Here is a 21309-nt window from a genome sequence, read left to right as displayed (position 1 = left end):
TGATAATCTTGGGTGCTTAGCTTTAAACTATTTTAAATAATTCTGGTTATAAGCCTTAAATTTATAGTATAACAAATATGAAAACTGGAAAGGACTTCTTGTCCCAGTCATTTTTTCCCATCTTTTATTGTCTGATTTCTGTTAGGTCAGCCTCTTTGAACTACATTACTTCATTCATTTCCCCTTCTACACATCCACTTTAAGTTCCTTTAGTCACTACTTAAAGTAACAGTTACATAAATTTATTTTCAGTTTTAAAATGTGTTTCCTTCAGGGGTGCCTGGGTGGCTCAGTCGGTTAAGTGTCTGACTTCAGCCAGGTCACGATCTCGCGGTCTGTGAGTTCGAGCCCCGCGTCAGGCTCTGGGCTGATGGCTCAGAGCCTGGAGCCTGTTTCCGATTCTGTGTCTCCCTCTCTCTCTGCCCCCCCCCCCCCCCCCCCCCCCCCATTCATGCTCTGTCTCTCTCCGTCACAAAAATAAATAAACGTTAAAAAAAAAAAGTGTTTCCTTCAGAAATCACGTAGTATTAACTTGCACCTTACAGAAAATACACATTATCTAATATACGTTATTTGGAGAAAATAGTGTAGCTTGTTCGTGGTGATAGAGTTCATAGTTTCAAGAATCTGATTTAATCTTAAATGATGTAAAGATTGTTGCTGTACCATCTGTTATAAAAGATGTAAAGGCTCACTTAAACTACCAAGTTCATTTCACATCTAAATTGCTTTTATCAAACATACTCCATACTTTAACCCCTACTTCGTGTATGAATTAAACCCACAGACGCCCACTTCCCTTTAGTCATCTATAGTCTCATTTTGATCTGTATAAAAATACAGCAAGCTCAGATCCTATTAATTTCTTTCTTGGCTCTAAATATTGAGCTGGGAGGAATATAACATGGGTGTGTTTTAAAATGTGTTCATCCAAATATGTATGTACATATATGTACATACCTACATATTTTTTCATTTGTTCCTGCCTAACACAGTGCTAGGAAACCAAAGTCATAGGATTGGTTGCCATTTGAGTGTGTTACCTTGGACTGTTCCATGGACACAGCTGGCTTTCAGATAGCAACACTAGAGGGAACTGGGGAAAACAGCTTGTATAGAACCATTACCACAAAGGAAAAAATAATAATAGATAGGAGTTTATGATTTCTTACTGGTATTCATCCTCATCATCCTTTTACTGATATTCCCCCTCACCAAAGAGGTCTACCAAAGTGACATTTACAAAAATAAATTGCCCAGCTTATCATATCAAAAGAAGTGGATTTTGTGCATCACTCTCAAATAAGCATCATGGCCTGTGTAGTAATTTGTATTATCTCTGCACGGTGATGATGCAGAAAACGTTTTTATATATTTGTTTTGGGCCCATAATAGCAGTCGTTCTGTGACTAACCAGAGCTACATGAAGAATATCCTGATATCCCTAATATTTTGTGGGAATTATAGGCTATTAAATAGGTGACTATAAGATGAAGCTGCTTTCAAGTAGAGCTAACAGTGCAAATAAAATAACACACAGAGTCTAAATCCATAAAGCATCAGGACTGTTTTCACTCCCATGTTGTTTAGAAACCCTTTTCCTGTATGCAAGTGTGTTGTCTTTGTACTGAGACCAGTTATAAAAATCCTAGGTATAAATTGAACCGGGTGGTATTTTATGTATTTAGAAAAACCAGATTAAAACATTTCTATAATGCTTTCCTCCCTCTATTAATAGCAAGAAAAAAATTTGTGTTATACTCATAAAATGATAGACTCGGTTCTTAGTAAATCTGTCCATCGGTTTTATGTAAAAGAAAATTTGTATTATGGACAGGGAACTTTCTGTCTATTGTAGAATTCCCCACCAAATAATACCAAACCCGAATCCTATTTATCAGTCAGTGGATAAGCAGTTTGGGGAGCTTTCAAAATAGTAGATGGAGTTGAATGTCTACTTGAGAGGACTGGCAACATGAACAGATAAAGTTGTGAAAAGAGAAAATCTTAGTGTAATAATTATTCCCAGCACTTTATCAAAATGGTGAACATAAAAGCGTTATTAGTTTTTCTGTTATGAAATGGAGTTGCTTTTATTATATTAATGGCAATTTCTAACAATTTTTCTTTTAGTTTTTTGTCTTTTTTTTTTTTTATATAAGGCCTCTGTAACTACTGCCTTTTTTTTTTTTTTAAAGCTTATTCATTTTAAAAGAGAGAGCACACACATGTGCGTGAGTGGGGGTATGGGCAGAGGTTGGAGGGGAGAGAAGCTGAAGCAGGCTTCATGCTGTCTGCACAGAACCTAACACAGGGCTCAGTCTCCTAAACCATGAGATCATGACCTGAGCTGAAATCAAGAGTTGGAGGCTTAACCATCTGAGCCACCCAGGTGCCCCTTTCTTTTAGTTTTTAAAGAATTTTATCCACAAAAGTAAAACCTATGTGAGACTTGAAGGTCTTAAAATCACACTGTGGCCTTAAATTAATAAATACATTTCAGTCTTTAGTGAAAAGAGAACTTTTGCATCCTATTAAATACTTTCTTTTTAAATATTTTCAATCAAAGGGGCGCCTGGGTGGCGCAGTCGGTTAAGCGTCCGACTTCAGCCAGGTCACGATCTCGCAGTCCGGGAGTTCGAGCCCCGCATCAGGCTCTGGGCTGTTGGCTCACAGCCTGGAGCCTGTTTCCGATTCTGTGTCTCCCTCTCTCTCTGCCCCTCCCCCGTTCATCCTCTGTCTCTCTCTGTCCCAAAAATAAATAAACGTTGAAAAAAAAATTTTTTTAATATTTTCAATCAAGATGTGTGTGATGTGGAGCGCCTGGGTGGCTCAGTCAGTTAAGCATCCGACTTCAGCTCAGGTCATGGTCTCACGGTTTGTGAGTTCAAGGCCCGCATCAGGCTCTCTGCTGACAGCTCAGAGTCTGGAGCCTGCTTGGATTCTGTGTCTCCCTCTCTTCCTCTGCCTCTCCCCCGCTCACGCTGTGACTCTGTCTCTCAAAAATGAATAAATGTTAAAAAAAAAAAAAAGACGTTTATGATGTGATTCGAGAATATTCAAGGGCTTGGCAGTTCCCTAGTATATCACACTGAACTGCCATGGTGACTGCTTGGCCTACAGCTCTCTCATCCAGTCATTCCTCTGAGTCATTCAACTCTGTACGTGGGGAATCTGCAGGGAAGCAGAAGGCTGAAGTCCGTTACTTAGCTGGTAGGGGGAGCCTTTAAGCAGCAGGACTCTCTAGAACTAGTACTTAGGCAAAACTCATGTTCTGTTTTCCTAAGTAATCTGGGAGAAGAAATAGATGGTGAAACCCGAGCTGCATGAGTAAAATGGTGGTGTCAGGAAGATTGCTAAATGCTAAATTAACCCACTGCATGCACAGAAGTGTATGAGGGTCATTATAGGTAAGTGTTGGGCACAGCATTCTTTCAGATATGAAAATCTAAATGAATCCTTAGGGGTTACAGGGTAGAAAGGGCCTAAGTGTTATTGCTTAATATTTCCTGAAGCATTTGCCTATTTGGTCATTGGGGTAAAATAATGTATTTGAAATAATAATCTCTAGATAGAAGATAGAAAGACAACTAAAAAGGTCAAGGAGGAAAAACAGGGACACTAGCCAAAGTAAAATAGACACAATGAAGGGAAGGTGAGGAATAAAACAGTTACTCCATGCATTTGTACCCACCTTGCAGTTTTTCTAAAGATGGCCCTGTCCTCTGGGAAGAAAATTATAAAACCTCCTTGAACCATATTTTAATATGATGAGGAAGACAGGGAAAGATAATTTTTGAGACTTAGTTTAAGAATGGTTATGAATTTTCCGTATAACTTAAAGCGATGTTCTGCTCAAATGTAGTTTTCTACTTTTGTTCAACTTAGATACGTGTTCTAGTCACTACTGGTTGGAAGTCATATATGAGACATTGATTTGAGTGCCCTAAAGATGAAATCCAAAAATATTTGACTACATCTAATAATTCAGTGAATCTTAATAGTTTTTTTTTTAATGTTTTTATTTATTTTTGAGAGAGAGAGACAAAGCATGAGCAGGGGCGGGGCAGAGAGAGAGAGGGAGACATAGAATCTGAAGCAGGCTCCAGGCTCTGAGCTGTCAGCACAGAGCCCGACTGAGGGCTTGAACTCACGGACTGTGAGATCATGACCTGAGCTGAAGTCAGACACTTAGCCAACTGAACCACCCAGGCGCCCCTAATTCAGTGAATTTTAAAAAACAGATGCATAGTTACCCAAAACTGTAAGCTACAATATTTTTATGTCTTTTGATGCTGTGGTTAGGTTATAATTAGTTTTTTATTTTTTTATTTTCATTTTTCAAACGTTTATTTCTTTTGAGAGAGAGAGAAAGAGAGAAAGAATCCCAAGCAGGCTCTGTGCTATCAGCTCAGAGCCAGATGCAGGGCTCAAACTCAGGAAGCATGAGATCATGACCTGAGCTGAAGCCAAGAGCCACCCAAGCACTCCTAATTAGTTTTTTTAATTAGCACTTCTGTGAGCATTACATATGTTACCTGCAGCCGAATGGCATTTAGGAAGAAATTTTCTTATCCTTTTTTTTTTTTAATTTTTTTTAATGTTTATTTATTTTTGAGACAGAGAGAGACAGAGCATGAACGGGGGAGGGTCAGAGAGTGGGAGACACAGAATCTGAAGTAGGCTCCAGGCTCTGAGCTGTCAGCCCAGAGCCTGACGCGGGGCTCGAACTCACGGACTGTGAGATCATGACCTGAGCCGAAGTCGGCTGCTTAACCGACTGAGCCACCCAGGCGCCCCGAAATTTTCTTATCCTTGAAAACATCAGAGGAGATCAAAGAAAGTGCTTTTAATCTGATGTAGCCAAATGTCTCCTATTAGAATAAATAAAGGATAAACACAGATTCCCTAAGTCTTGGCTTTAAATTCAAATTGGTAAATCAGATAATTATTAAAAGTTGTCTTCAAATAACTCCCATACATTTCTGTTCAGTGTAGTTACTTGAGTAATAACAGTAATTACAATAATAGCTACCATGTACTGAATGCATACTGTGGAATGGCTATTCGGAGTGTTTTGTAAAGATTATCTCCCTTATTTCTGTTGTTACAATCCTCAGTTTTTCCCCACAAAGTCACAAAGGTGTCAAAGAGGTTGACTAACTTGTCCTAGGTCAGACCTGGTGGTAGGACTAGAACCTAAAATCAGAGTCTGGTTTCAGATCTTACCATATCATGCATGGTATGGTACATTCTTTTTAGGCTAAGCATTGTTCAAGGTCTTGCAAATGCCAAAGATTTGATTTTATTCTCAAATTTTTTTTTAATGCAAGATATTTGTATGAATCTGAATACAAAAGATAGTTCTTTGTTGCTCTTTTGAATATTGAGTTATAAATATTAGTGGACCTTTTGATAGATAAGCTTTTGACCACACCCCTGGGAACTGTACCAAATTATTTAGGCTTTTTACTTTCACTTGAGTTGGAAGAAGGGAAATACAATGAAAAGTTTTGGGTTTTTTTAATGTTTATTTATTTTGAGAGAGAGAAAGAGAGAGATGCAGAGAGAGGGGGAGAGAGAAAATTGCAAGCTGGCTGTGTGCTATCAGCACAGAGCCCAATGTAGGGCTCCATCCCACAAACCATGAGATACGACCTGAGCCAAGATCAAGAGTTGGATGCTTAACCAACTGAGCCACCCAAACGCCCCTAAAATGAAAAGTTCTTTTAAAAAAAAAAAAAATTTTTTTTTAATGTTTATTTCTGAGATAGAGACAGAGCATGAGCAGGGGAGGGGCAGAGAGAGAGGGAGACATAGAATCCAGAGCAGGCAGCATAGAGTCCAACGTGGGGCTCGAACTCACAAACCGTGAGATCATGACCTGAGCTGAAGTCGGTCACTCAACCGACTGAGCCACCCAGGCGCCCCTAAAATGAAAAGTTCTTGAAGAATGAAGTAGAATTATTTTTGTCACTCACCATCCATTGAAGTTTAGGATAATTTCACTTCTACCATAGGAAGAGTAGCTAGTTTTTGATCTTGTATTGAGAAGTAATAAATGGTCCCTGCTTAGGTAACCTTTTCTTTTCCCCTCATGTATTTCTACTTTTTGCCTGTACTAAAATAGTGACTAGAGTATATGATTAAAAGGAAAAGTATAAGCAGGGGCACCTGGGTGGCTCAGTCAGTTAAGCGCTGACTTTGGCTCGGGTCATGATCTTGTGGCTTGTGGGTTCAGGCCCTGCATCGGGCTCTGTGCTGAGAGCATGGAGCCTGGAGCCTGCTTTGGGTTCTGTGTCTCCGTCTCTCTGCCCCTCCCCCACTCGCACTCTGTGTGTGTGTCTTTCTCTCAAAAATAAATAATCATTAAAAAAAAAAAAGTGTAAGTAGCAGAGGATTTCTCCCAATAAAAGCTATCCTCCCTTCTGTCCCCTCTTTCCTTTCTGCCTGCTTCCTGCTTCCCCATCACATGCTTAAATTGAAATCCAAACTTTCCATGGTGAAAAGAAATTTACTTTCATGAGATGGTATTAAAAAAGCATGCCTAACTTAGACAAAAGGAAAAAAAAATTATAATGGATAAGTTGCAAGTGACCATAATTTATAATTATTTGAACAAAATCTTCAAGCAATGCAAACCTTAGACATCCTATTGTTTTCTAGACTCATAAGAAGTTGTTGTTGTTGTTGTTGTTGTTGTTGTTGTTGTGTGCGCTGTCTTCCTGGCCCCCTTCCTACAACAGTTTGGGTGTCTTTTGTACTTGCATTCAACCAGAGCTCTGGTGACTTAGAAGTAATGCTACTGCTTAAGTTAAAGGTATCCCCTGGATGAACTTGCCTTCAAGTTTAAGATAATAAATATATTACATAAGGAAAGAATATGAAAGGATAAACTATGTAAGATAGTGGAAATGTTTTGGCAGGAGGCAAGATACTTATATTTTGGACTGTCGAGTGGAGACTTTGTACTGTTTAGCAGCGATAGATACCCTCTGAAATGCTGGTGACACACTCTTCCTGGAGCAGTGAAAATTTGATAATAGATTGACAGTCTTGTAGTGTTTCAGTGAAAAATAGAAATTAGGCAGTAACTTAGAAAACAAGAACAAGACACTTACAAAATGTCTTCATTACACTAACAGTCGTTTATTTTACCTTACTCAACACATACCAAAAGCTTGTCAGTGACTGTTGTTTCTAACCAGAATCTAGGAGAAAACAAAGTCCAGGTGTGAGTCATCATTCCTTGAGGAGTGTAGGCCCCTTCTGAGTACCTTGCTAGCTAATGTAATGGACATATTTTGGGACATAGGATATTTTCTCAAATAGCTATAAACAGTTTAAATTGGGACAGTATATGCTTATCAACTCGAAAAGACATCTGGGTTGTTTCCTTATATTTAAGATGTAATTGTGATACAGGTGAAGAGCCCTGGACAAGGTATCATACATTCCCCCCTCCCCCCCGCCCTGCTTCTGACAAACTGTATGATCATGGGTAAGTCACCATTATGCTGGGACTTAATTAGCGATTTGAATTCTTTTCTCGTGTAAAAGAATTCAACTCAGTGTTAAGCCTGTCATTTAGCAGGAGCGGTTAGGTTGAATCATATGAAATTGCTAGTTTTATAAAGAGCCGAAAACTGTCTAATTTCTGTATTGTTTAGGAGATATTTTTCGATTGTTAGTCTGCTTACTGGCTGGAATGCACTCCCTTAGCAACAATCTAGGAGAGCATCTCAGCCAGCTCACGGATTCTCCTTAGGATAGGGGCGTGGGATTGGAGGTGGAGGGAATGGCTGGTCCTTCAACAAAACTGGTGTCTTTATGCAAGTGGTTATTACTTGTGTCATGACTTTCTGGCTTCTAGTAAAGAATTCTTAATTCTTTGCTGCTGCTTTGCTTCCAAAAAGCAAACAAAACCCCTGAGATATAGATGTTTGAGGGTTGCTAACTAGTGGCCTGGTAGAGCTAGTATATGTGTTTTTTGGTATTGAGAGTTTTGTTTTCGTTTGGGGAGGGGAAGGGTTTGCCCTTTATAAAAATTGAATTAGTTGGCACTGTTTAATAAATGCTTTCACTTAAAAATCTGACTGCGTTTTCTTGAGTAATTGGAAGATCTGGTAATACTCTGCTTGTATTCCTACAGACTAACAAGTAAGTGCTAAGGACTTACTGCCCACTGAGGATGGAGCATGTGCTCTATTTCCAGTTCACCACAGCCCCTAGCTCTCACTGGTGCTTCCTACTCCACTGAACAAGCTCCTGTAGAGATTTGACTTTGTGATTCTCCAGTTGAACTTTCTGCCGTGATAGAAGTGTTCTATCTCTGTGTTGTCCACTATGTAGGCCAACAGCCACATGTACCTATTGAGTGCTTAAAATGTGGTTGGTGTGCCTGGGGAGCTAAGTTTTAATTTAAATTAATTTAAATAATTGTATTTTGCTAGTGGCTACTATATTAGACAGTGTAAGTAGATATGGAGTGTCTGTTTCCTACAGAGTGAAAATTAAACCTATTAAGCCTATTCTCTTAAATGTCAGATCTAAATGTTAGATATATTCCTGCAAATCTCATGATTTGACAACCAGATTACCATTCCTGATTGAATGCAGCCTAAAACTTTTATTGTCATCTTTTATCTTCTCACTTATTATTCAACACAATTATCCTGCAGGCCTATTCTAGGCCCTAGGAACACAAGGAAGGTTTGTGTTTTCATAAAGCTTACGAATAGTAAATATTTGTAAGGGACACTTAAATTATTTAATTTCATATTTACTCTCTTTAATCCTTTGAACAGCCCTGCCAGGTAACGATATAACTCCATTACTCTGGTCCTCCAAGAAGCTCTCCCTCTCCTATTCTCAGAATATTTAAAACTTCCTATAAGTGGACTGTGTTAAATGTCACCAGAACCTTTCATATTAGTAAATCAGCTCAGTGTGCACCTGGTTATTACCTCACCTGGCCTTTCTCCCAGCCTTCTGTTTGCCTGTTCCCAAGCTGGGCTTTCTTCTGAAACTTCCCTTTGGTTATCTGACTTTGGGCCAAATGTATGTGCTCTCGCTCATAGACGCTTCTGGTGCTCCACTGCTATTCCTGCTTCTCCTTGCCTTGAGATCTTTCTTTCTCTCACCCTGCAAATGTCAGCCTCCTTCTCCCCCTTAGAGGCACTGTTTACCTCTTTCACTGCTTACTTTCTCCTTTTATTTTATTTTATTTTATTTAAAAAAGAATTTAATCTTTATTTTTGAGAGAGAGAGTGTGTGAGCTGGGAAGGGACAGAGAGAGAGGGAGACACAGAATCCAAAGCAGGCTCCAGGCTCTGAGCCAACAGCAGAGTCCAATGTGGGGCTCGAACTCACAGACTGCGAGATCATGACCTGAGCCAAAGTTGGATGCTCGACCGACTGAACCACCCCGGCACCCCTTACTTTCTCCTTTTAAAAATGAAATAAAAATCTTAGAAAATACACCTCCTTTTATGAAACCTGTCATTTTAAGAATAGCATAAGTTGCAATCAAATACAGCTGTAACACAAATGACTCCTACATTGGCAGCTGCTGGTGGAAACACTTGTTCAGTGTTTGTTTTGTTTTTTTTGTTTTTTTTGTAGTTGTTTAATTCTACAGTTGATAACCAGATTAGCCAAGGTGGTGTTACTTAGGGTTTTCCACTTAGTCATGAAAATAGTCTGCATGTATCAAATCAAGCATTAATGTGGGATTTCTTAATGTGGTTCTTGCCCTGCATGATCTAACTGTCCAATAATGGTGTCATTTCTTCATTTGCTTAACAAATATTTATTGTTACTTTAATAAGGGAAGCACTGTACTTCCCAAGGAAAGTGAATAGAGGATCTGTTGACTAAAATTTATAGACTTCTCTTCCCCAATCTGCCAGTGTTCATCTTTTAAATTATTTTGGAGATGCTTATGCTACTATTCTTATTTTTTTAACATGGATTTTATATTTCAGAAATACACTAAATAATGTGAAAATCGATCCCCAGCATAGTACATAAATCTATATAAAGTATAATGAAGGAGATCTTTAAGTGATTTTGATAAGAGTGATTGATTATGGACCATGATTGTAGCCTAATGACTTGTGACATTAACTTAATAGGAGTCTTTTTTTTTCAGTGTTGAAAAGGAGCATGTGCGCGCGCGTGCGTGTGTGTGTGTGTGTGTGTGTGTGAGAGAGAGAGAGAGAGAGAGAGAGAGAGAGAGATTGGGCTTGTTGCAGGCAGGTTGATGAGTGTCAAGGAGAATTACTTATTTTGAACTAAACTCAACAAAATTTTGATTAGAGATTTTATTCTGCTATCTGGCCTTTTGGGAGACTGTATAGAAGGGACTGTATACTGTGAGGGACTATAAATTAACTGCTTGAAACCTGGAGTAAAAGAAAAAAAAGGATCTGAGTTCCAGTTCTATTTTTGCATACTATGAAGAAACAGTGAGATGGAGGTGATGTAGATAAAGCTTTTAACACTGTTTCCAGTGCGTAGTAAGCACCTTTTAGGTGTTTATTATTACTTGTTATAGTTACTACTGTTTTGTTAGTATTTCAGCTCTTAGGTCATGTGGCCTTTGACCTTTTAATTTGATGGGGAGAAGTAAGAGATAAAACTGGCTCTTTAATAATTCCAGAAAGACTAGTAATTGAGCTTTCTAAGAATGGAAGTACTATATTCAAAATTGTCCTGAAGTGGTGATAGTAATTAGCACTAATAAGTATTTTTTTAATGGTTTATAAAACAAAAGTAAAACAAGGCCTGCCTGCATCTGAATGATCACAGGATATGCTTTTTCTGTTACAGTTTCTTTAAAATAACACCATATTTAAAATTTTCCTGAAAAAAGTTAACACCCATTTTTTTTAAGTCTCTAGGACATTGAAGCTCTTACTTTGCTCTCAGTCCAGCCCACAACCTCTGTGTGTACTTTGCTGTTCAGCCTTGCAAACCAAATATTTCCAAATTATGTTATTTTGTGCAAACCCAGATAAACCAAGACTTTGAAGGCATGTTGAGGTCCCTGATGTTTAATTAAGTGCATTGTTCAGTGGTGAAATGGAGTTGCAAATTGTTTCAACACTTCATGAGATAATGTTAGATGAATTTATTTATGTTAGGTAAAGAACCTGCCAACCTATTTTAAACTATTCGGGTTTATTAAAGTATTTTAAGACTTAGTTCTTTAAAAATATGTTATATTTTCAGTGCCTAGATTAACGTTTTGAGTCTTAAATCATAAGATACCCCCTGTTAATTAAAACCCTTGAAGTTGACATTTTAAGTACATAATAGGAAGGTTAAGTTTTTATATGAGTTCTTTATTTTTAAAAAGTTAATTCACTGTTTTCCTTTCTATATTTAAGAGATGAAATACTTTGAGGATAAAAACGGCATGACCCTCTGTGGATGACAGCATTGGCTTTTAGAGCTGTTGCACTAGAATTGAAAGGAAAGTATGCCACCTGAACCTGAATCAGAATGCAGTGCCTGCAAATAAATTCAAGTGTAAGAGTATGACAGGAATAAGTTACCACTTATAAAGACACACTTACCTAAACAAACTGAAACCCCAAGGAATTTTCAAATTGTGAAGTAATGGGAACAATCATTTAATGTGGGAGGAAGGAGCTAGTACATGCCTCCCTCCTTGAATGTCTCATAAGATCAAATTATGGAGAGCAATGATTGAAACAGGGAAGACAATTTAGTGGCAGCATAACAGATAGATTACCATTTAACAGAGGCCAAACCCCTGAGAACTGATTCCGGTAAGGATAGGGCTAGGATTAGAACACAAAGGTTTTCAGAAACAGGCTGCTACTTGATTTCCCCCCCCCCCCCCCCAAGGGGTAGTACATGCCTAGTTCTAACCCTTTGTAAACATCCCTACACCTGTCTTCAATCATTTTTTTCTCTTAGTCACTTCGAGACTTCTTCTGTGCTCGGAGGAGTCATTTCCACCCAGTCTTTTTGCCTCACCTCTTTTTTTTTTTTTTTTTAAGGTTTATTTTTGAAGGAGAGAGAGACTGAGTGTGAACAGGGGAAGGGCAGAGAGAGAGCGAGACACAGAAACCAAAGCAGGCTCTGGGCTCTAGGCTCTGAGCTGTCAGCACAGAGCCTGACATGGGACTTGAACTCAAGAGCCATGAAATCATGACCTGAGCCGAAGTTGGATGCTCAACCGACTGAGCCACTCAAGTGCCCCTTGCCTCACCTCTGAAAAGCATGAGCAGTCCTGCTCTAGTTTAGCCTCAAGTGCACACACTGGGGTTAATATTTACTTCATAGCATCATGCAATCAGCTGTCATAATACCAGTCCCCTGCTCCATTTTAGTACTGCAGTTAATGAGTTATAGGTAAGCATTTGTTTAATGCTGGTCTTCCACTGTAGTAAGTCTGTTCTTTACTGCAGCATTCCCAACCTCTAACCCGGCGCCTGGCAGAGATAGGCACCCAGTAAACACTTGCTGAGTGATTGCCAGCCAGAGGCTTCTACTAAAATCTGGTCATGGCACAGCTGCATGCTGTCAGATGCAGATGTGAGAGAATGTGGATAAAGCTGGAGAGATAAGCAGGGACTAGATCCCAGAGGGACATGAACTCCTATGAAGGAGCTGGTGCTTTGTCCAAGAGCAGTTGAGAGGCTACTGAAGGAATAGAAGTCCAAGTCCATCTTTGGGTGGACACCCCCCTTCTAGACTTCTAGCTAGTACTTTCTTCCTGGTTCATAGAAAGTATATTTGGCTCATGAAAAGCAAAGTAACATTGTATGTATGATTTATGGTACATATACAGTAAGTTTCTAAAGATATTTGTAGAGTACTTTTCTTACGCTTCATAAAATAATCATTTTGGGGTGCTTGAGTGGCTCAGTGGGTTAAGCATCTGACTTTTGATCTCAGCTCAGGTCTTTTTTTGTTTTTTATTTTAGAGCATGCAAGTTGGGGAGAAGGGCAGAGGGAGAGGAATCTTAAGCAGATTCCGTGCCCAGTGCGGAGCCTGACACAGGCAGGGCTTGATCCCATGACCCTGGAATCATGACCTGAGCCAAAATCATGAGTCAGATGCTCAACTGACTGAGCCACCCACGTACCCCTCAACTCAGGTCTTGATCCCAGTGTCATGAGTTCAAGCTCCACATTGGGCTCTATGCTCCATGCTGGGATTTATAAATAACTGGTAGAATTTAAATATGTGTGTTTGAACACAGGAATTACTATATCGAATTCAGGAATCACGGTAAAATCAAAACCTGTAATATTTATAACTTTTCCACTTAAAAAAGCAACTGGTATATATCTAAATTCCTCTGAGTAATTAGGTGTTATATACCTAAAACAGGCAGAAGCAAATAGATAACTGCAAGAAATAAAATAATAAGAATTTTATAAAAATAGGTACTTTTTATACTGTGAGTTGTGTTTTTAAAGATATTTTAAATGAAAATTATTTTTAGTTCCTGCTCTATTAAACAAGAGTATTTAAAGTCATGTTTATAGCTTTTCCCAAAAGTGGTATTTTGAGTTATATTTTAATTTAGATGGAGGTCTGCATTCTATACCAGTGTTGTCAAAGAGAAGTTTCTTTGATGGCGGAAATGTTCTATATCTTGCTGTCTAATAAAGCAATCATTAGACCTTAGTGTCAACATATTATCTTTCTGTTTATCTTTATCTTTTATCGAGTGAATAGAATTTTGAATTAATCACTTGATTAGTTTAATGCCATATAATTAAGATAGTTCGTTTTTGGGGCGCCTGGGTGGCGCAGTCGGTTAAGCGTCCGACTTCAGCCAGGTCACAATCTCGCGGTCCGTGAGTTCGAGCCCCGCGTCAGGCTCTGGGCTGATGGCTCAGAGCCTGGAGCCTGCTTCCGATTCTGTGTCTCCCTCTCTCTCTGCCCCTCCCCCGTTCATGCTCTGTCTCTCTCTGTCCCAAAAATAAATAAACATTGAAAAAAAAAAAAAATTTAAAAAAAAAAGATAGTTCGTTTTTACAGGTAGATTTTTTTTCCCCAGAAATTTAAAGCTGGTTAGTTTCTTTGGTTTTAGTAGTTAAGACTTGACTATACAGTGTAAAATTAGAAGCAAATTGTAGAATTATGAGATGGTTTATATGTTTAGCCTATGTTCAGGTTTCTGCATTATTGTTATACACATTCAGTGTGTTTTTGAAGTATTATATTAAGGCTTAGTACATCTTCTGAGGTTACTTTTTAATATATTAAGTATTCTTGAGTAAGAAGAATTGTAGAAATAACTCTTCAGGTTTCCCTCTAATAAATAAGTTTGTTGACAATGCCTTCTTTTTTTCAGATTGCAAATAGAAGAATCTTCCAAACCTGTAAGGCTATCACAGCAACTGGACAAAGTGGTGACAACTAATTATAAGCCTGTTGCTAATCATCAATACAATGTAAGTGTTCATGTCTATCTTCATTCTGTTATATCTTTGTTCTTAAGTTTTGTAGACTCTTAGGTTTTAAAAGGACATTAGCAGTCATGTACCTGCTATTAGGTGCTTGAGTTATCTAGACTGAGGAAAGAATATGACAGTTTGGCAAACATGGAGAAGATGTTCACTGTGTATCCTAAGTTAAACAATGAGAAGAAGGCAACCACTGTTCAAAATACTCTTGATAAATTTTTCAAAGAAATAAAACACTTCATTTTTCAGTGTTTCCAATGTTTTAAATTACAGTGTACTTAATATTAGTTTGATTTTTCCCACTTTTCTATACCTTTATGGGACTTTTTAATGTATCGAGAAGAAATTTTAAGTTTGCAACAATGGTAATTGCTCTCATTGATTATTAAGATTACTTTGCATAGTTTCCGGGAGCCTGGGTGGTTCAGTTGGTTAAGCGTCCAACTCTCAACTTGAGCTCAGATCATAATCTTGTGGTTTGTGGGTTCAAGCCCCGCATCAGGCTCTGTGCTGGCAGTGTGGAGCCTGCTTGGGATTCTGTCTCCCTCTCTCTCTGCCCCTCCCCTGCTTCTTCTCTCTCTCTCTCTCTCTCAAATAAAAATAAACTTAAAAAAATTTTTTTAAAAAAAGATTGCTTTGCATAGTTTCAGCTATTATGGGCATTTTTATGGTCTCACACTACATGGAAAGTGAGGACTGCCTGTATATGTTTTTAAACCATTTATATTGAAGTATATCTTGTGTATACTATATATATCATGTTATGTTATGCTATGCTATGCTATGCTGTGCTATGCTATATACACACATGTAATATGCATATTGTGTACCAGGCGCTGTTCTGAGTGCTTCGTAATAACGCATTCGGTCTTCATACCTGCCCTAGAAAGTAATTACTGCTATTGTCCTCATTTTAGTTGAAGTAACTAATACAAGCTGAGAGGTTAGCTTACTTGAGGTCACACAAGTCACTAATTAACCAGTTCAGGTGTTGAACCCAGGTAGTCTGGTTTGGGAGCCATGCTGTTAAATGTTGTTGCAGGTCATTAACAATACTAAAAGGGCTAAGGATTTGGGGTCTTGAAATACTGGAGATGTAAGGGAAAATATAATGATTTTCTGAAAATACAGTAAAGCCTAAGTTAAGGGCAGTAATACTTAACAGTTGATATCTTGTGTCCTACTTTGTTGCTTAACATTTGTCTAGATATACAGTATTTAGGAAGAAAGAATCCCTTTTTAAGACTGGCCTTAAGTATACAGATTTAGGTGTCACAGATTAGTATCTGTCAAACCATTACTTTATGATATTTGAGTTATTTTACATGAGAGGTAGCAAATGCCTACAGAGCCAACTAGGCATCTTCAGTGAGCAGAATGCTGAAATTGAAGGTGAAATGGTAGGGACTGTGATGAACTGGAGTGCACATGCCTCTTCTTAAAGACATTCAGACTTTAAAAATTGCTACACTATGTGGATTAAGTAAAGCAAGTCAAAGTTCATTTGCATCCAGCCAGGCTTTCATTTCACAGCCTCTGGTTATGCTTTAGGGGAAACGTAAATTAAAAGAAGAGAACAGGCTGAATCAGTGTCTGATAATCCAAGAGGGATATTTTATGTTGTCTCTTGATTGAGACACGTAAATAAAAGTCTACTTTTCTGGCTTCTTCTTTATCACAGTAAGGACAACAAAAGACCATACTTTCCATAAGCTATAAGGAGATCTAACCTTTCTGGAGAGAAGTTTGATAATTTGTGTAAAAGGATATATTGTGTATAAAGGATATATCCTTTGACCCAGCAGTCTTGTATCTAAGGATATATCATAGAAACCCAAAGCTAGATATACAGTAGTGTTTCTCTCTATTGTTTAAGACAGGCAAAGGTTGGAAACCAGTGTCCAATCTTAAGATTAAATACTTTAACAGTTGTTATTTTTGGACGGTAGGAGCTAGAATGATTTTATTCTAATTTTCTTCTGTATAAAGTCTTTTTGAATTGTTGGAATCATCATAATGAGTGTGAATTGATTGAATTGTTACAGTGGGCAGTAAAGCTTTTCATTGGAATAAAGGAAAGTAAAAAAGCTAGGAAGGAGTGTTAGTACCTAGCCATGATGATCTCCTACCAAAAGAAAAATCAGTCAGAGCTGGCACTTTGCTAGTGTCAAAGTTCATATTCTTAGCAGCATTGGCACTATATCCACCTGGTAGGTATAGAAGACATATTCCTAATTTCATGTTTTTAGGATGTTTTTTTATTATTTTCTTTTTAGTACAAGTATGAATACATTGTATTCTGAACTTCTTATTGGGACATAATGATAAAAAACATCTACCTTAAGACTTTTTAACATTAAGTGGCAGTTCATGGTGTCAACCTTCATTAAGGTTGTCATAGCATTGGTGAGTCATTGTACTAATGTAGTTATAGTAATGAGCCATATAGTAATCTTTGGAAAGATTTTGTTCATATAAAAATAAAGATTGACTATAATCTATCACATTGCATTATTTGAATATTTAGTAATTCTTTTCCCCCATGGGAGTATATCAGATTGAATGGAGGCACCTATGTAGATTTTAAAAACATCCTCAGTATTATAGTATAAGATCAACTATAGGAGTATAAAGCTTTTGTCGGGCACCTGGGTGGCTCAGTCAGTAAAGCGTCTGACTCTTGCTTTTTGGCTCAGGTCATGATCTCACCATTTGTGAGATTGAGCCCCTAATGGGGCTCTGTGCTAACAGCTCAGAGGCTGCTTGGGATTCTCTGTCCCTCTCTCGCTGCCCTTCTCCCCTACTTGTGCTCTGTCTCTCAAAATAAATAAATAAACTTGAAAGAGTGTAAAGCTTTTGTTATTTTTATTAGAAGGAGACTTTGACTTTTTAGAAGATTGAGAAACATTAACATAATTCAACAAGAATGACTTAGAGGGTATATAATCAAGACATTCAATAAAAATTTTAAATTCAGTATAATGTTGAAATGTTTTCAAACATTTCAAGCATAGTGAACTACATAAACATGAAGTCTGGTATTTCATTGTAACAGTTGAGGATCTTTGAATAAAATTTTAAAGATAAATGTAAGGAAAAAATTTTCTACAAAACTTAAAAAGAGGTTGGAAAATGACATAGATATTTTTAAAACTATATTACTGCATTTGATCAGAAAGAACCCACCTTGCATTTACCCCTGGAACCTTTTCCACCCACCTATGGCACATAGATAAATTTACAAATACAGTTGACTTTTGAACAATGTGGGGATTAGGGGCACTGACTTTTCTCCCCACCTCACCCTCCACACTCAAATCCATGTATAACTTTTGACTCCCCAAAAACTCAACCTACTGTTTATTGGAAGCCTTCCTGATCATATAAACAGTCAATTAACACATATTTTGAATGTTATATGTATTATACACTATATTCTTACAATAAAGTAAGCTAGACAAAGGAAAATGTTATTATGAAAATAGTTTCTCTTTTATAAGGAAGAGAAATACATTTACAGTATTGTATTTATTGAAAACATCCATGTAGTCCGAACCTGGTCAACTGTATGTAGAACACATATGTAATCATTTTTTTTTTTAATATAATTTATTGTCAAGTTGGCTAACATACAGTATTATACAGTGTGCTCTCAGTTTTGGGGGTAGATTCCCATCATTTCCAAATATTTGAGCTCCCACTTTGTACATGGAGCTATTCTAAGCATTAAATTCAAATTTATTTCTTTAGTTCACAAACTATCTGGGATATAATACCTACCATACTTGCCATTCAGGAAGCATTTACTGAGCCAAAAAGAATATATGATTAGAGTTATAATTTAAAATGTTCCTTCCTTGAAAGACTTGGCCCTGAGAACTCTTGCCTTACCTGTAAGGTATGACTTGTTAGGTTTCACTATAAGTGGTTTCTTGTACCTTACATCTTCATTACATTTCTGAAACTTGAAACCAGTTCATGTGGGTCAACATTTTTCAAAGTTTTGAAACACCAATTTTGTGAGAGTCTTCTGGGGGAAAAAAAAGAGTTGTGTAAAATGATTCTGTGTTAAAAGAACTTGTAGATTCTGATTATGTTATCCTCTTCAAAATGGACACTGTAATATATTAAAATTAGGGACCTTGGAATTGGTTTAAGTCTATATTTTGTATGCATTTGAACATTAAATTTATCTTCCCCCATCCTCTGAAGTGTTTGTAAAAGCAAACTTTGGGAAATAATGGCTGGTCAAAGTAGGATTTACGGGAGGGCCCATTGAGTGAGGGGAGAAATATTGGAGCTTGTATTTATCTTGTTTTTCATGTAATAAAGGAAAGAAATTGAGCTTTAGAAATACTGTGGATTGACCCTTGCACCCTCACACAGTCCCTGTGCTAGTCATTTTTCAGCAGAAGAGTAGGAATTTTATAACACTGATGGTTTGACAGTGGTACTTCCAAGCACCTCACATTTTCATTTGCTTTCAGCTTCTTAGGGTTGGTGCTAAATTCAGAGGTTTATATTATAGTACCTATTATTAGTTAAACTCAGTCTTAAAAAATGAACAAATGCTTTTAAAGTTACCTGTAAAGATAATATACTAATAAAGCACATATATGTGAACAAGAAAGTGGAAAAACTGATGCTTCTATCTAAAATGACCTCTTTATCAGTCACTGTGTGAGGTAGAAACAATGATGATGTAATCTGACGTGACAAGAACTTGGCCCTGGAATTCCAAAAAGGAAATTAGCAGTATCATTTTAAATGTGACTTGTCATCCCTGTCTTCAGTGATGATTCAGTTAGTGTCTATCACGGAAACAAAAACAACTCCAGATATTCCAGCAGGAAGGGATTTAACGTGGGGAATTGGTTACAGATGGTTTACCAAGACAACGTGGAAGGGCTGGAGTTGGAAAAGGGGGAGGGGCATCGATTACCAGAGACGAGGAAGCTGCTGCTGCTGGAGGTGTACAAAACGCACACAAAAAAGCAAAAATCTCCCCTCCTCCTCCTTTCATTCTCCCATTGGCAGGCCCCCCAGCTGGAAACCAGCTGGCAGGGGACTCTTGGAAGTGTAACCTGTAGGTCCCCTGCTGCCACCACCCCTGAGGCCTGGGGCTGAAGGCTTGTTGAAGATAGCTGACATAGTGATCCTTACCTTTGCGTGTATATTGGACCTTAAGTTGTATTAGCTATTGCTGGTACAAAGCTACTATTTAAAAGAAAAAACAAGTATAATTTGGAATTCACCTAAAAACAAGCATCCAGAATGTGAAGACTGAATAGTATATTTTCAGAACAAAACCAAAATGTATTTTACAATTTTGAAAGCTTACTCTTAAAATAATGCTTGTTTTTATTTCATGTCCTTAAGTTTTATTTGTGTATGCTTTAAAATATCCATGCATACTAATATAATAGTACATTTTACAATTTACAGATTGACATACATAGAATGAGTTGATATGTTAGATTCCTTCCAGCTCCCTCCATCTCTGCAAGTAAGGATGCTTCTGTATGTGGTTTCGTTGGCTTTGTGGACATCATCTAGCATGTGTAAATTTCACAGCCTTCTCACATGTAGTCTACACTTTTCAGCCCTTTCTCATAAGGAATTCTGTCTTCTGTTGTCTAGATAATAGTTCTTAGTGCTAACTGTACACTAGAATCCCCTGGGAAGCTTTTTAAAAAGAAAAATACCTCCAGAGATTGATTTTAATTGATCTATGGTGGAGGCCAACTATCTTAAAATTTTTCAGGTTTCCTTGGTAATTGTAGCATGCAGCCACCAACTCAAAGAGACAGGAACTTTATAGTTTTGTCTGCCATCTATCCTGTTGGGGGTAGGGCCAAAAATAATACCTGAGAGGAGACCAGGAAGTCTCTTTCCAGCAAACCTAAGGTTTTTAAAAAGAATTAATATTTTCTTGTCTTTATCATCCTCTCTGGCCCCAGCTTCAAAAAATATTTTTCTTTCCCTTCTTTTTCTCAGTGACAACTCTTGGTCAGAAAGTGATAGAAAATTAGAAAAACTTAACTAGAGAATCATTGTTGGAGGGACTTGAATGATTACATAAGATTTTGCGGTCAATCCCCAGGAACTAGGAAGAAAATTTATTTTTATGCACATTCTGTTTCCTTCAGTGTGGCAACTAACTATGTTACGGTTGTTGGGTTTGTTTTTGTTGTAGTGGTTTTGGTTTTTTAGTTTTATGTATAAATTTGGAATTTCGCTAAATGAATAATAGATAATTGTAGGACCGTATCATAAAGGCTTATCAGCAGTATTTGCCTAGTATTAGTATAAGTATGCTACATGCTTTGTCCATTTGAATTTGCATACCAAGAACTCACAGACTCTAAAGAATTAATTTCCTCCCAAGAGATAAAAACACACTCTGCAAAAATAGAAGCATTAGGGGTGAGGAGGATCTTTGTAAGAATTTAAATGCAAACCATGATATTCAAGGCTGTCATGCTCACTTCAAAAGTTAAAAGCTTCCACAAAGACTGCCTTGACAAAGCAATCAAAGTATTTCTGCAAACAACAATCTAGAAATTTACAGACATCTGTATTATAGTATTTTAATTGGCAGTGGGTGGCTTTTATAATTGTTGTCAGTGATTAAGGTTTCAGTAATGATGGTTGAGTATCTCTATACCATACCACAATGGATTTTCTACACGTGGTTGCATTTTAGTCTTGAATAATTTATTTTCTGTTGTGAAAGAAAAATTGTGTATAATAGATTTGTTTGGATTATAAAATGTTCAATTGGAGACTAAGTTTAAAGTCCTTTATGAATTGACATTTATTTCCATGCAGCTGGTTGTGCATTGATCTATG

At 37.5% G+C, this 21309-nt stretch overlaps 1 protein-coding gene across 1 annotated transcript in view; it reads left to right on the top strand.

Annotated features, from left to right (window-relative positions):
* The window catches only part of GTF2F2 (general transcription factor IIF subunit 2), a 155704-nt gene that overhangs the window by 113580 nt on the left and 20815 nt on the right, over positions 1 to 21309 (top strand). The window contains exon 6 of the mRNA XM_047872605.1: positions 14346 to 14445. Coding sequence (XP_047728561.1) covers positions 14346 to 14445 — 100 coding nt within the window. The remainder of the gene's footprint in view (positions 1 to 14345; positions 14446 to 21309) is intronic.

The sequence above is a fragment of the Prionailurus viverrinus genome, chromosome A1, assembly GCF_022837055.1.
Source record: "Prionailurus viverrinus isolate Anna chromosome A1, UM_Priviv_1.0, whole genome shotgun sequence".
In the NCBI taxonomy this organism is placed as follows: domain Eukaryota; kingdom Metazoa; phylum Chordata; class Mammalia; order Carnivora; family Felidae; genus Prionailurus; species Prionailurus viverrinus.
The sequence above is the reverse complement of the archived record's forward strand: the minus strand, read 5'-3'. Positions and strand labels throughout refer to the sequence as shown.